We start from the raw sequence: 16,927 nt of genomic DNA, 5'->3' as shown, positions 1-16,927 counted from the left end.
GATTGGTTGATGTCAGAATTTTTAGTTCAATCTGAGCATGATTGGAAATGTTGCTTTGAATATTTTGTACTTTTGTAAAACAAAAGAATTTGTACAAAACTATTTATGAATCAATCAAAACGTTAGACAGTCTCAAACATTCTATACAATATCATCACAATATATACCTTAATATGAAGCAATAAAGAATTGCTAAAATTGTAACTCAAAGCAACTGCTGAAAAATGTAGAGTACGAGAAGCTTTCATAATCTTTGGTCCTAAGCATTCGGTTGTCTAAAACTTTGAAATGCATTGAAAACCCAAGTTCTGTAGTTGCTAGGTAACATATGTTAACACTATACACTGAATGACAAATAATGAACGTGGAAGCTGCTGAAATGACAATGTTGGCAATTGAATGCATTTGGACTAAACATGCTGAATACAGTGATGTCTATTCAGAACTGTTGATTCTCTATTTGCTAAATATGTTTGCCCTTCTGAATCAATTAAAACTGGCAATCATACAAATTATGTGCCATGTTCTCATTCTAAAGTGCTCAAGATTCCATAATCTGCTACAAAATGTACAAAACATAATTCTTACTTGGTCCTGACCACAGAAACCTCAGAATGCCCATCTATTATTTTCACTTATTTTTCCAAATGAGAAAACAACGATTTGTCTTTACCTTGTAGACTCTCCTCCAGTTCTTTTTGTTATCATGAAGCATTCGTTTCCAAAGCATGCCAACAACTTCTGGGAAATGCTCGTATGTGAAAGTATACTGGGCTATTTCATGCATCAGGGTTCCATGGGGTCCCCAGGCTTCGTCATTAGTAGCCTCCCTGACTTTGGTTTCAACCTCTGAATAATTCATAACCACATTGGTTCTGTGAAAACAAATAAAATCACTTAATTTCACAGGATATGGATGATACATTTACTACAAGGAAAGTAATTTGTCTTTCTTAATAGAAACACTACTAACTCCCATCTTTCCAATGTGTAAACAATCTGCTCACCAATCATTTGAAAATTTCCATGTTTCCTGGCAAACAGTAAAAGAATTGCCACACAGTGCTAAATGATTACTTTTATTGTAAAAGCAAGAATGTCATGAAAAGCACATATACATATACATACCATGTATTTAATAGCCCTTAGTGAACAGTTCTCAATGACCTTGACCTTTAGTCATGGGATGCCGTCTTGATCCAATCCTAATGTGCAGAAACCATTTACTTATTAGACTTACTATGACAGAGACATCTGGCTTCAGACCCCAGGAACTCTGCTTCTTTACTACACTAATTACAATGGACATGGAAGTGAAGTGCATATTTGTGAAAAACCATTGTTTTTTTTTATCTTTCAGTCAAACACCCTGATCTAAGATCCATTGATGACAAGTGAATTTATCCTAACTTTACATAGTACATAGAAAATGGAAATGAAGATTGCTTGAAAAATCTTTCAACTGCATATCATGAATTACATGTAGACACAATTTTAAAATAATTTTCTGATATTTGTGTACAAACATGAAAGAAACTTGAATGTAGCAAGAAGGTGGGTACATTCACTTGATTTCAAGTCGAGATGCTAGAATTTGCTAAAACCGACAACAACAATAACAGGCAGATGCTTTATCATGAGGATTCCAAAATGAATCAACCTTTATATTAAACCCTACCTGCCTGAAACTGATAAGAATAATATTTCAAATTCAATTTAGGCTGTTTTGTGAAGTCGGAGAGATGGCTCCAAATAGTCACCTTAAACTAATATGTTTGCATATTTTCATGCCAGATTATTAAAATGATGATGAAACATTACAGAAAGATTGTACAAATATTAAAGCTTTTCATATTTCACTTCACCACCTTTGTTGCCTAACTGACACTGGAGACTCGAGAAATAGGTTACAGTAAAATAAATTTGGCAACATCTCCAACAGGCTTATACATTGATCAGTATGATGAAATATGGTAAAAAATTATTATTCTGGTAGCAACCGACTTGGATATGTCCAGTAAGTCATAATTTGCCTCAAACAGGGCTAAAAATAAGATATTTTTCAATCATCTTCCAAATATCATGTGTACATTTTTTGGGAATTCCTTAGATAGGAATGTAATTTCTGGTAATTATGACCATCAAATCAAATTATCATCAACCTCAAGTACAGGAAATGTGTCTTATCTCCCTTTCCAATTTTATCTTTTAAAAGAAAATGGGCATGAAAATCAACATTTTAATTATTAATGCCTTGTATTGAAACAAAATGAGGTGGGGGCAATGTTGTGCAATCAATGCAAGGCAAAGTGAAATTTTACTTTTGGGAAGGTTTTGGTATAGTTAGGGACTCTATTTTGACCTTTACTTGTGACTTTTTGTTTGAATCTCCAACATATATCATTGTAAAAAAAAGCAAACATGAGAGGACAGATCCTGATTTTCATAATGATATGTATAGACTTCCTTAATCTTAAGATAGCTCACATTTCTAAGGGAATATAAATGGTGGTCAGTATTTTAGTTTCTTGACCTGGATGTCCTTGGTAAATATAATGCAATTCCTTAAACATGTAAATCATACTTAGTTCCCATTTCCTTGACATGATATAGCAAATAATGGGTTAAATGTGCACTCAAAACCAACAATCCAACCCCAAGCCACATAGAGCCTTAATTTGATATGAAACAAGCTAAAGGTGTAATTTGATCACAGGGCAACAACAGTATTATACTGCAGCAAAAAGTAAACTATATTGTAAATGCAGCTAAATTTATATCATCTTAGATGATGAAAACTGACAAGTTTGTTTCATAATAAGGACTTGAAAAAAATTCAACCAAAAGCACAACAGCAGTAATACCTACTACTATTGCTTCTATTTAAAAAGGCATCTTTTCAACAAAAAAGAAAATGACAATCTGGTTTATAATATCAATTTTTCAGTCTGCAATAAAGGGACATACAAATATAAATTGCAACAAAATTTGTGACTGTTGTGGGTTGCAAGGTGATAAACAATATGCCTAAGCATTAAAAATTCCTGAAAATGCTCATTTCAATTTGATAACATCTCAACTATAGAAATGGCGGCTCCATACTGTAACGTTTTAAATTATCACTGGGACACCATTAAAAAAATTGGTGAAAACAATATGTTGATAATACAGTCCATTCAAGTGAATCTGTGAGATGCTCATCATAGCATCCATTTTCGAAGTCTGATGGCACTGCCTTCATTCAGGACCTCAAGAGTGTTCTGTTGATGCCAATTAACAGTATTTTTTCCCCTTCAGGATCTATACTGTTACGTATATTTGATTTAATTTATATTTGATTCAATTTAATTGTTTGTTTGTTAGTTTTAAACTTTTTTTCTGATTCCATTACATGTTATTGTAACATAATTTTATTTACTGGATTTGACATTTTCCAAAAATGAAGTTCAGTTTTTTGTAAACACTAACATAGAAACTTTGTATCTAAAACTAACCTTAATTCATGATTTCAAGTAAACAACCTTTTTTTAATTTTTTTAATTGTTTCTAAGTGTGGAATTCATAGAATGAAATCGAGACTACAATGGGAGTACATGATTTTAGACATGTAAACATCTTCTCAAGTTCTATGTTGTGCTAACATGTAGCAATTATTTCGAAAAACTGGTTTTTCTTGTGGACTGAAACTCTGTTTTACGCAGTAGCCAGATTTAATAGTGATGTATTGAGAAATAGTTTCAGTTTGTGTTAACCCTGGAGATGCTCAGGTGTTTTCTGTTGTGACCAGTTTGAGTTTAATTTTCCCTGGAAATACTTATGCTTAAAATAAATTCTTGGACAAAGACAGTAATCGAAATTTACAAAATTCAAGCACTGGAATATTACTGTCTGCAATTCAACAAAGAACTGTGGACACATCAGTACTACACTGACTACAGCATACATCAATGCCTTCCAGATTTTGTCGTGACTCGAACTCCGATTTATTGGAACATTTTATTATTTGGACTTCTACATTTTTAATTCTTGGATTATTCTTGGATCTTATTCTTAAAACCGTAAGTTCTAGGGAAATAAATTATTTGTTAAATTTTGCAAAGCGTGTTGTCTTCACTTTTTTTCTTGTTACTGTTTTAAAGAGCCTAAACATGTAACAATACATATAACAAGATTTTCAAGATGGCTGTCATAGAGTTCATACCATATGTCGGAGTGGTACCATTTTCTTTAGAACCAATCAAAAATAATTATGATAAGTCTTCCTGTGAAAATCCAATATTGATACAACTTTCCATCTAGTAGAAGTGACAAGATTTTTAAAAAGGCCATGGCTGTGGCCATAGTGGACATCAGTTCAACACTATATTTTAAAACCCAAATGCCGTTGTTCTATGTGCAAAAGTCGTATATGCCAGTCATCTGAATAATATTGAATCTTTAAAGACACTGGTCCTAAACATCACTGGGTTCTGTTGAAAACAAATAATATCAATGTTTTATCACATTATGAGCCATGCGATTTCTTCCTCAAATATGTGTACGAATTAATCCAACAATGACTGGCAATATCCATGGGTGAACCGATTTCAGTCAAAAACTGGAACACAAGATTTGATGACATCACCACTTTACACATAAGAAGCTAACACTACACTATTTTGGTTTGTCTTCAGTCCAAATTCACCCTTCAGAACAACCCAGCACATCAGCTGATCACCAATAGTCATCTGAGTCTTATTTTTATCTAATGCATGCTTTTTCATCTCAGTTCTGCTTTAAGAAACAGAGGACGTGCCTATCTTCATTCCCTCTTGAATCAATTTGTGTCACATGCAAATGCTGTTATTTGATTTGTCCTTAACAGAATTTGTTCAATGTATCACATCACTACTATTGTAGAACTCTCAAAAAAGAGCAGAATTACAAGCAACTTAGCGGACTGAATTAACAGGCAGCAACTCTTAATTGAAAACTGAATAACTGAACATTATTTAAACCCAACATCTTGATTATTTCAATGAACAATTTACACCAGATACATGTATACACTTTCAAGTATGATACAATGGGCATGAATATATGCAAAATTTTATATGCATACAAAATATGTTTATAATAAACATATTACATAATTTTCAACTTGAAATAATGTATTGCTTAAAACCAATGTCAAATGGCCACTCAGAAATAGAAGACACAATTCAAATAAAAACAGATTATATATATATATATATATATATATATATATATATATATATATATATATATATATATATTGCATTTGTTGTTTTACTCCCACTTCTCTCTGCTCAGCTCCCACTTCATCCTACTATACAAAAGATCACTTCTTAAAATTGAAGTCTAACTCCACCCCTGATACATATTCTGCATTCAACATTGGTTTTAAGCAATACTTTATTTTCAAATAAACATTTTCTGAGTTGTATGTCAATTATAAACAAAATTAGTATATGGATAACAATTATACTGATATGCAGTGTATTGTGGCCATACAACTTAAAAAATAGCAAAATAGAAGCTTTACACTGTAACAAATTTTAGTTGACAGGAGTAGCCATATTACAGTATTTTAGTTGCAAGTTAGCAAAAATTGTTCAACAACTACCCTTACTCAAGAATTTGTTTCACTTTCTGAACATTCACCATAAAATGGCAGTTGAAAAGATTTCTAAACTTGTTTGAAATAATCCCTGTACCATGTTCATGACAGTAAATGCACGTCATCGGAATATATTGTTCACCCTACTTTCTTTGTTGCCGATAAAATATCACAATAACTATTTATTGAAAATACACTGAAGCATTAAAGTCGATATATGAACCTAAATAAACACTTCTTTCCAATCAAATGGAAACAGCCAACATGCGAGTGCATCTGTTTTTACAAAGAGGTTTTCTTAATGTAACCACTTACATCTAGCTTCATTTAAATTCCATTGATAGGACTGCATAGTTATGGTTTTATTATTGTATATGTAACGTTAGACATTGGTGAAATAGTATCCAATGCTGTTTATTTTAGAACTGAGATGTTGATCCAAACAACAAATATCAGGGTGTACGCCTTACAGTAACAGATACCCCCAACGTAAAGGCAGTGGTTAATTATGAATTTATTCGGTAATTAGGCAAAAATTTAATTGTCATTGGTGGTTATAGTTAAAGTTACACGGAATATGTAAGGGTTATATCTCGAACAGTGTTTTGATTAGGAAAAGACGGGCGAGAGATTGTTGACTTACTTTTCTTACAGGCAGGGACGAATGTCTCCCCTTACCGTACATCCTGGTTGCCAAAGGACTTAGCATGGACATTAACATTTAGACTGTACAAAAAAAATATCACAGCTCCGACTGCACGAAATTTTACACTCAACAAAGCGTGATTCACTTACAAATTTTGACAGCTAAAACGCCCCCTCCCCTCTCAGAGTCCCAATAATTTCCTCGACACGGAAATTTATTAAAGTGTTATATTTAAACACTTAGGATATTTTTATTTTCATTAACTTTATCATAAAAACAATATTTAAAGTGATACTGTTTGTTAGCTTCATCATCTACAGCCTACAAAAACCATAGGCTCAGAATCGACTACGTGTACCATATACAATTCAAGGTAGATAATTCCTTCAGTTGTCTTTCCGAGTCAATATTTACTTACACTTTGTCAGTAATCTCCCTCACTTTCCACATTTTGTTTGGTATTCTATCAATAAACTATATTCCAAGTTGTATAAAATATCTAAATAATATATAATAGAGATGATGTTTATAGATTCCGATTCGACCGTCACCGATTAAACCCTACGTCGATCGCCATTAGAACTTTGACACGTGACCAACCCAAATGCCTCTGCAGTTTAAGTCATTCGGAAAATATCGGTGTTTTTCAGTCCGAATCAAATATGACGCATACTTGAAATTCCAACACGCAACAGGTAGGACGAAAATTTGGGCAATTAATTTCCCCGTTAAAAATGCTTCGTGAGGTTTGCTTTAGTGAAAGAATAAAATCTGTTATTTTTTTTTATTTTAAAGAAACGAAGTGTGGACAAAGTTGTGACGTGTATTGAGGATAAAGATGAAATCGGGCCTGGTAATTTGATTGATCGCGGAGATGGGAAACGTGTCAACTTACGTGATGTATCTAAATTTTACTTTGAAAGGTATTAAACTACACAGGAAACTAAATATTCACAAAATACCTAAGTAAATAATAATGGTGTGTCTGGATATCGTCTAATGCTAACCATCATCATCATGTGTTCCAGGCTTGATACTTTGAATTTTAGAATTAATTATTTAGTGTCAAGCCAGACTCTTCACATCATGTTGTATATATACTGTATATATTGTACATAACATATAGAAGGCCTCAAGGTAGATTAGTTCTGTAACTAACTGAGTTGCTTTCTCTAAATAAAGTCTTTATTATTTTTATTATTATTATCGTAACAACAACAACAAAAATGTCTTTCCGTGCTTGCTGCATGAATGCGGGCGCAATTTCACACAAATCATCCAAATGGACAGAAACACTCATAACCATATTTCGGGTGGTCTTGATTAGGAAGACTAAAACGGTTTGCGTGAGTGCAGTATATACGAAAGGCCAGTAGTGTACTAAAGGGGTGGGGTGGGGCTGGGCTATTGCCCCGGAAGCCAGAGGTCTTGGGGCGCCAAAACCTCTTTGGGCCTTCATTGTCGCCCAGGGAGCCATTTACTCTAGAACGCCATTGCGAACGGCTGATACAAGTTTGGGGATGATGCTGGCTGTAAGTGTGTGTTTATCACATAAGAGATGTTTAAACAAAAAAAAAAAGAAGAAAAAAAAGAAAGTTAACGAAAACAGCAAACAGAAACGAAGACAACGATATAAATGGATACATATATGGGTATTGAAGTACAGTTTTTTTGGTGGTAAATTATGTTCATTTAACATTTCCATGCATAAACACAGCCCACACAATAACCAATAATAACGTTTTCGCTTTAAATTAGCGCACTTAATTTCAATTCTCATCAGCATTATTATCACAGATATCATCGTTGTACTCATCATTATCGTCATCATAAAAGTAAAACAATCTTCACAACGAGTCAAGAGTATGTCGATGTGGCGACTAAATAACGAACGGTTTCACTCAATTATAACATGCTGCATGTGGAAATCATGATAATGCATATATCGACAGTCTTGTATAACCCCTGAGTGGATGGCAAATCTGATGGTTTATATGAGAAAAGCACTGGTATGAAGGAAAACACCCCCTCGCATTCGTTATGGAGACGTGCAAGATAACGTGACCAGGTTCTAAAGAGAGAAATCTGAAAGAGCATTTCCATTTTAAAAAAATTAATCAATAAAAAGCAAGAAAAGACAATTTTGTTTTCAAAATTCAACATGTTTCATAATAATAATAATAATAAGAAGAAGAAGCTTCTGTTACGACTATATGATTGTTAACTAAATGACAGAAAGAAGCAAAACCAAGACATTTTGTAAAATCAAAAAATAGCTTATTTCTCTATGTTACACAGTATGAGGAACTTTCAGTATTATGAATTAAATCTAATATACCCAAATATTATATCACAAGTTAAAAAGTATACAATGTTCCGAATGAATTACATGAATTTTTAATGTGCTGCTGTACCAACAGTATTGATCTATTACTATGATATAATCCAGAATGTCTTTAAATGAGTCCTCAATAATCCTAAAGCAATGTATTTGTCCAAAAAATAATGAACACTTTGTAATTTCAATTAATAATTTCAATAAATAATTCATTACATTAGACGGATATTAAAATAGGAATGGATAAGTTTATTTATCAGAAATTTATATAAAACCATAAGACACAATATTAAAATAGGAATTAATAAGTTTATTTATCAGAACCTTGTATAAAAACCAAAGACGACCAGGATGTGGGCCATAAGTCATCTCCAGAACTTTCCATGGTCAAAATACCATCTTAAGTGTTTACAAATATTATTCAACCCACAACCATGAACAAGAGTTAAATAACTAAACTTATTTTATAAAAGAACATTATCATAAACTATACCCTACAATCATGGAAAAAATGTTAGGCACACAATATGGATATATATAGCATCTGTACTCATAAAAAATGTTAGGCACACACTATGGATATATATAGCACTTGTACTCATAAAAAAATGTTAGGCACACAGTATGGATATATATAGCATCTGCACTCATAAAAAATGCTAGGCACACAATGTGGATATATATAGCATCTGTATTCATAAAGAATGTTAGGCACACAAATATGGATATATATAGCATCTGTACTCATAAAAAAATGTTAGGCACACAATATGGATATATATAGCATCTGTACTCATAAAGATGTTAGGCACACAATATGGATATATATAGCATCTGTACTCATAAAGAAAAAGAAAGACTTATACAAGAAAGCTTTGCTTTAAATTATTACTTCAGTAGACATTTGATACTATAATGATAATTACATGATGGAGTATGAATGCTGCCAAATATATATAAAGCAAAATAGTACTCCAAGACATGATCGTAGAGAGCGATCACGGATCCTGGGGTAAGAAAAACCCGGGCCTCTTCTAGTTCTTGTTCAAGCAAACTTTTTCTTTTATAAAATTAAAATGTTCCGCCCGGGCCCCTTGACGGGCCCGGACCTCGGGGATTTATCCCTGGTTGCCCTCGTCCTCTCTTGTCGGGCCTGCCCCTAGTCCTAGATACATGAAAGTGAATCTTTAGTCAGCTTATCCTTTCCCTTGTTGTTCCTGATGTCAATGTTACATTCATATAAACATCAAAATCAATCTCAACAATCTCAGATTTTTTTGTTTTTAATTTTGTAAATGAAAGTAATGGAGTTGTGATCACCAAATACAATAATCAGAGAGGACCTGTACTGATATACACTTCGAAGTATTAAAAAGCAATATCTAAGCCAAATATTCCCTCTCGCTTGTGGAATAATTTCTCTAGTTCTTGTTCAAGTTTTGTTGAAAAATAGCACACTGGATGATTAACGTAATTTTTGTCGTCCTGATTCAGTACTCCACCAGCCTCTACATCAGTTGCATCAACATACATTTTAGATTTTGACTACAAATTTTAGCCGAAAGAAGTGGTACAGCTTAAAGTATAACCTATAATTTATCAAAAACCTCCTGACATTTGTCAGACTGCCGAAACTTGCATTTGTTACTTATCAAAAGGGTAAGGAGTTCGGTACTTATGGAAATATGTGAGCAAAATTTCCGATAGTATCCTGCCATATCGAAAACTCGCATCAGTTGGTATTTACTAACAGACACTGGGAAGGCAGAGATAGCTTGCCCGAAATTTCTATAGATTTAACTTGAACATGTCCAACAACATGACCCAAAAATGTAACACAAGCACATCAAAACTCACTTTTACCTAAATTAATTATCAAATTTGCATCATTGAACCTATCAACGAATTGCAGAATGTTTTCAAATGATCCTATCATGTGTCATTGTAGATAATGATCAGATGTTATCATATTCATTTAATTTTGGAATGTTAAGAGAGAATTTTGCATACTAAACGGCATCACTTTATACTGATAAAGCCCATATGGAGCTAACTACATGTGCCGAAATTTCCTTTGCTTTTGCCGGGAATGGAATTATCCAGAATCGTTTAAAAAGGTCAAATTTTGCGACATATTTTACATTTCCAATTTCATCAATGCACTCAACGATACTTGGTATGGGAAATGACACATACGGAAATTATTATCTGGTTTAGATACAATAATACACGGTGAACTCCAGATATCTGTGCTTGGTTCTATAAAATCATTCTCAAGCAAATATTTTTTTTTCTAAAACAATCCTGCCTTTAAGGATTCATATCATGTACGGATGCCTGTTTTATAAATGTATAATCGACAATTTCATGGTCAAGGTAGATTTTGGAACATCTGGAAAAGTGATCATATTCACATGAACCTCTTTTAGATCACTCTTTTCTTGCGGCTGTTCGTTGCGCATGTTGGTCCAGATTGTTAAATATTTATGAATTCCGAAGATTGGTTATACCAAAGTCACTATTGTCAGAGCATCATTGTGTTTATCAACATATTCCTCTACCATATTTATATGAAAAAGTTGTTTCTGTTTCATCTTTCCAGAAGTGTTAATGATATCATTTGTCAGTTATTTTGTTTTCAATTATATAAGGACTATAATACTTAGCCCGAGGAGGATTTCGATATATAGGCAATAGATCCAAATCTATCACCAGGCTGAAAACTACTTAACTTTGTAGTTCAGACATACATCACTCATTCTTGACTGAGTAGTGAAGATTATTTCTCGCTACTTCACAAGTCATTTGACAACTTATACTTGAAATCAGAGACATATGTAAGAAGATTAATTTTGAATCTTCATTTGAAAGAAGCTTTTCTTTTTTAACAACTTTAACGCTAAACCGACTTATGTCCAAAAACTAGTTCAAAAGGACTAAACCTCTATGATTCTTCAACTGACTCTCTTTCAGCAAGCAATTGTAAATGAACACCTTCATCCCAATCTTTCCCGGTATCAAAGCAATATAACTTTCTCATATTCTTCAAATTTTGATGAAACCTTTCTTAAGGCCATTGACTTTCCGAGTGATACGCAGAAGACTTAAACTGCTGGATGCCTAATTCATGTACAGCTCGCTGGAAAATTTCAGACATAATATTTGACCTTTGACCGGAAGGGGCAGATTTGGGAAGGCCAAAAAGTATTTTTAGAATTAAAAAAAATGATCAAAGCTTTCAGTATAATTTTCGCTTTAATATTCCTCAAAGGAACTGCCTATGGGAATCTTGTGGACGCATTATACATATGGTTAACAATTATTGCTTGATTTGACTTTGGTAAGGGACCATCATGTTATACCATTATTCTGCTAAATGTTTCGTCCAAGGCAATAATATTTTTAAAGTGAGCCTGGTGTATCTTCTGAATGGTTTTTCTTACCATTTGACAAGTGTGATAAGTTCTACAATATTTAGAAACATCACGTTTAATTTTCGGCCAATATAAATAATTCGTGATCTTGTCATCGGTCATATCAAATCCTTGATGACCAGTCAAAGGAGTTTTGATGGGCTAGGCTAAGAATTTCCTATCGATATGACATCGGAACAACACCTACTCCTCGTCACCTGCGTGCACCTCAGGTGGTCGCCATACTCTCTCAGTGGCCTCATTTTTCAGAAGAAAAAACAAACTGGGACTTGTATAGCTTCAAGTTCGCTAAAAGCCTTCAATATCAAACAGAAGATCGGACGATCTTGTTCTTCTCTGACAACATGTGATCGTCTTGTGTCACCCTAATTAGAATAGAGAGAAGGGTAATAAAGAGGGGATCACTGTGATCAATACCCTTTGGTTGATCCATGTCAGGAGCACAGTTGACCTTCTAAACAACCTGACCAGCAAACAGATCAGCTAATGGAATAATGTCCTCAAGAGCTCTTTTTGCCATAGCTCAAATAACTACATAAGCAGGGTATAAATCAGGGATTTCAATCCTAACAGGACCGGCGCTTGGATCCAAACAAGACTTGTAAGTTACAGGTGGATTAACCACGTCCTCATCTCTGGCTAGATCATAGTCTGGTAATTCAGTGAATGCCTTCTATAGGTAAAACTCACTACTCTGAATGTCACGGGTCCGGAGACTAAATCTGATGCCAGATTGACACAGTGGAGGGGACCATTAACATAAACGCACTCTACTCCCTGAATAAGAAAATTTCAGTGGAAGAACACTTCACAGGAAAAGGCAAAGTACCTGATAGCAAGTGTTCAGAGACGATCCTGTGTTCCTTAATGTGTAATAAGGACAGGCGTGGCAGAATCAAATGATATAGAATCTTTTATCACGAATAGTCCATAATTATCCTTAATAGAATGAGACCGGCATTTGTTTGACCCAGCCAATGTATTGCTTTAAATACAAGACCATGACCTTGTCTTCTTGAGCAGTTGGAATTGATCTGTTTTTGTTCTCTTGCTTATTGTTCAATCTGTAAATAACGTGCCCCTTCATCTTACAGAAGGTGTACGTAGGTAGAGATTATAATATCTGTTCTGTCTTATGCGAAGTTTTCATTCCCAAATGTTGTGCCAGACTGAGATTTGGGAGTAGTCATATCAGACTGAGATAACTTTTTTTCTTTTTACCAAAAACCTCTGAGAGTAATACTTATTGAGAAGTGAAACTTTATGAGTCAGGGAATAATCATCAGCTGTACGAGAAATATTTTCTACATTTTCTATCTTTTTCTCATTAGAAAGGTCTTTACAACACTATTAACGCAATTATTGAAGTCTTAAATTGGTGAGAACTGTATGACATTATCGTAATCTTGGTCAACTTTCTTGCTTGAACACTACCTATCAGATAGTTATTATTTTTTCTTTCCAAATTAAACGTGGGGTTTGACTAGTACGTTTTCTACAATTTCTCAACAGTTGTCAATATGCCTCAGGTACCAGCTCATAATCCTTCAAGATGCAATCTTCAACCACATCATAATCAATCAGCACTTTGTTATATCGACAGCGAAATATAGACTTCATGAGCTTCGTTAATAAGTATACGTTGTAATAATAGAGTCCAATGCTTCCTTGGCCATTTCAAGTTTCCTAAAAGTGTCGAAAATATTGATCAGCTTTTTTCTTTTAAAGGGCTACTAACTTGATATTTCTGGTTACATTTAAGTCTGAACTTGTGGGTAAAGGGAGCGGCGAGTGGCAGTGTACTGTGCTCATTCAGCCAGTCCTAAATCTGTTAATTTCAACTGCATGTTCATTTATTGTCTCTTTGTAATGGCGTGTGTGATATAAGATGATCCCGCACATGTTATGGTACTTTGTTTATCGTTATATAGGAGATGAGATCGACCACGGTGTTATTGCCTGGATCGAGCAAACAGTAAAATAAAATACGAAATTAATGGACGCAATAAGAGAGATCTGAGCAAAGATATAGAATAGGACAACACGAGCCACCATACATAAAATATAATAATTTAATCAATTAAATGAACAAAATGAAATTGAACACTACATTTGATATACTTTATTTTAGAATTAGAATTAAAATATTTATGCGAAATGTAATTAGCCTTTCTGTTATACCGTTAAAACAAATCTCATCATATAATCGAGCGACTGATCGACCTCAAATTGCTGGCATGTCAGCATAACCTGATTGATTACAGTCCTCTATACAGTAACTCGATGTTGGTTACAGGTCAACATTGCCGCATTTCCTTTTTTCCTCGCTCTTCAATCACTTCGGGTCTGCAATCCTTCCCACAGTGTAGCACAGGTATGGAGCTGTTTGATCTCTTCAAATAAATACAATACGCAGCCCAAATATTTGTCGGGTTTTTCTTCTCCTGGGGTTGATCAATATTCTCACTCTTTTTACGTCAGATATCGTCTATTCGTAATTCAATAGAACCAAGCGAATATGGTCAGTTCGCAATCTGATACACACATTAGATTATTATCAAATTAATATCTGTTTAGCGGCTACTAGCATTCCTAATTGGTGTAACTAGACCTTTTTGATACACTATTAATTGTTAGTGGGGACTGAAAATATGTGATCGAGACAATACCTTTGTGCCTTTTCGAAACTCTGTCTCTTTTGTATCAAGTCGAATCACACTTTCCTTGTCTCTCAACTTCTTTCAGACCTCGTCCCTTGGACAACTTAACGAGAAAATTTTTTAAACAAATCTCGGAGTAAATGTCTTCCTATTCCAAAGAAACGTTTGGAATGCGATTTTTGCAAGAGAAATTACTTAAAATATTCAATTTGGAATTGGAATCCCCCCCCCCCCAGCTTACCAAGTCAGGATTAAATTTCTCTCAATGACCAAACCTGAACAACCCCATCATATTCAAAATAATTCTCTCTAGTTCGCCTTTATTAATAACTGTTCCAGGACAACTTCATTTTATGACACCTATTTCCAATGGCCCAAGATTTCCCAAACTTTGTCGTGTTTCTCTACTTAACCCTACGTTAACATATTTGTCGGGCAGTTGTTTTAGCTTGTCCTAATTGAAATCCGATCATGCCTCCAAACAGAGCATATCACATATTTCGCAGGAAACAATTTACTGCGAGCCTAGCCGATACGTCAATCTTAATGGTCACGTGTCACGCTGACTAGAACAAAATGTGTTGCGAGAGCATCTACGAAATGTTTGCACTGTTACACTCTGCATTTGCATTACTTTTCTTGCTATCTACATCTTTCTCTCCTTTTCCGTTTTATGAATTGACATCTCTCTCTCTCTCTGCATTTGCTTCTGCGTCTCTTCTCTTTCTCTCTCGCTCTCCCTTTCCTCCTTCAGTAATAATATTTGTGTTTCTTCGTTTTCTCTCTGCCTTTGTATTTCTCTCTCTTCTCGCGCTTATTGACTTGAATTTCCATCGTTTCTTTCTCAAACTGAAGCTTTTTTAACTCTATTTCCATCTGGTTTTTCAGTGCAATTTTTTTATACATATCCTATTGAAGCCAGTTTCAGACTTACAAGTAAAATCCAAAGAACGTTTATCCAAGAATTATTTTCCACCAAATAATGACTTAAAAGATTCTTTATTTCTTGCTTTGTTAAAGAAGCTTTCGCTTCTGAGATATAATATCTGGCAAGCTCAAGCAACTCGTCCCTTTTAAAAGACATTAACCCTTCCTGGATAGGGTTTAAAACAAATTTCTCTACTTTAGATGACATTGTGAAAGGGTGTTTGTCCCAAACAATGTTTTGGTAAAAAGTTAACTAGCAATTTGTAATTTCAATGAGCAATTTAAATAATTTATCCCAAATTATAATGTAACACAACTAAAAGTGATTCCACTAAACTGATATTAAAATAGGAATGAAAAATTTTGTTTATCAGAACCTTATATAAAATCCTAATACACCACAAAATGACCAGGATATGGGTCAAAAATTCTCTTCCAGTACTTTTAAGGTAACAAGGCCATGTCGGCATGTTTACAAATAGTATCTTAAAGTAAAATCCACAACCATGGACAAGAGTCTGCTATCTAAGCATTTTCTTACAAAGGACTATTAGCTTATACATACCATTTACAATCATGGATAAAAATTATGTGTACAATAAGAAGATATACAACACTTATGTTACTACTGTATGGTCTTAAAACAGGTAACAAGAAAATGAAATAACCAACACGTCTGTATAAATGAAAATATAATTTATTCCCTAAATTGCAACGTGAAAGAATTACAAATAACATTCAGTATGGTGAATTAATTCTTCAACGTCTAAATGTTCCAAACGTTTCGAGTACTCCGAATGAGTTCTAAAGGTATTATAAATGACAGTATTGTAATGATGTGTAAACAGTGCGGAAGAAATAACTGATATAATTCCAAAACATCTTTAAATGAATTAACAGTAATTCCGAACAGCTATAAATCCAAATATCCTTAAATGAATTCACAAAACTTCCGTACAGCTGTTATTATCCACATAATCACTGAATGAATTCAAAGTAATTCTGCACTGCTATAAATCCAAATGTCCTTAAATGAATTCACAATTTCGTACAGCTAAATGTATGTTAGAACACTGAAATTCCAACGAATAAATAAATTAAATACATGAATCAATCCTCGCAATATAACTACTAGTAGTAGTATTAAGAATGCTTAATTCCAGGGAATAATTCTCTTATATAGAATGCTTAGTCGTAATTGCTAAAATATTAAGACGGTTTAAAGGTACATTTACATTGCACATCGAACTGGTAAACAGGGGTCACTTGGGTTACACTTGCTAATCAAGAATTAAGCCAGTC

At 33.8% G+C, this 16,927-nt stretch overlaps 1 protein-coding gene across 5 annotated transcripts in view; it reads right to left on the bottom strand.

Annotated features, from left to right (window-relative positions):
• Positions 1-6,864, bottom strand: part of LOC149794794 (uncharacterized) — a 72,254-nt gene extending 65,390 nt beyond the window's left edge. For all 5 annotated transcript variants that reach the window (XM_089964445.1, XM_089964448.1, XM_089964449.1 and 2 more), the window contains exons 1-2: positions 6,685-6,864; positions 674-875 (exon numbers count right to left, since the gene is read on the bottom strand). In XM_089964445.1, the coding sequence (XP_089820571.1) occupies positions 674-875; positions 6,685-6,716 (234 nt within the window). In that variant the 5' untranslated portion in view covers positions 6,717-6,864. The remainder of the gene's footprint in view (positions 1-673; positions 876-6,684) is intronic.
• Positions 6,865-16,927: the final 10,063 nt, after the last annotated feature.

The sequence above is a fragment of the Sinohyriopsis cumingii genome, chromosome 7, assembly GCF_028554795.1.
Source record: "Sinohyriopsis cumingii isolate HCF-2022 chromosome 7, ASM2855479v2, whole genome shotgun sequence".
Taxonomy (NCBI): Eukaryota; Metazoa; Mollusca; class Bivalvia; order Unionida; family Unionidae; genus Sinohyriopsis; species Sinohyriopsis cumingii.
Note: the sequence above shows the minus strand (reverse complement) of the source record. Positions and strands in the feature narration are given on the sequence as shown.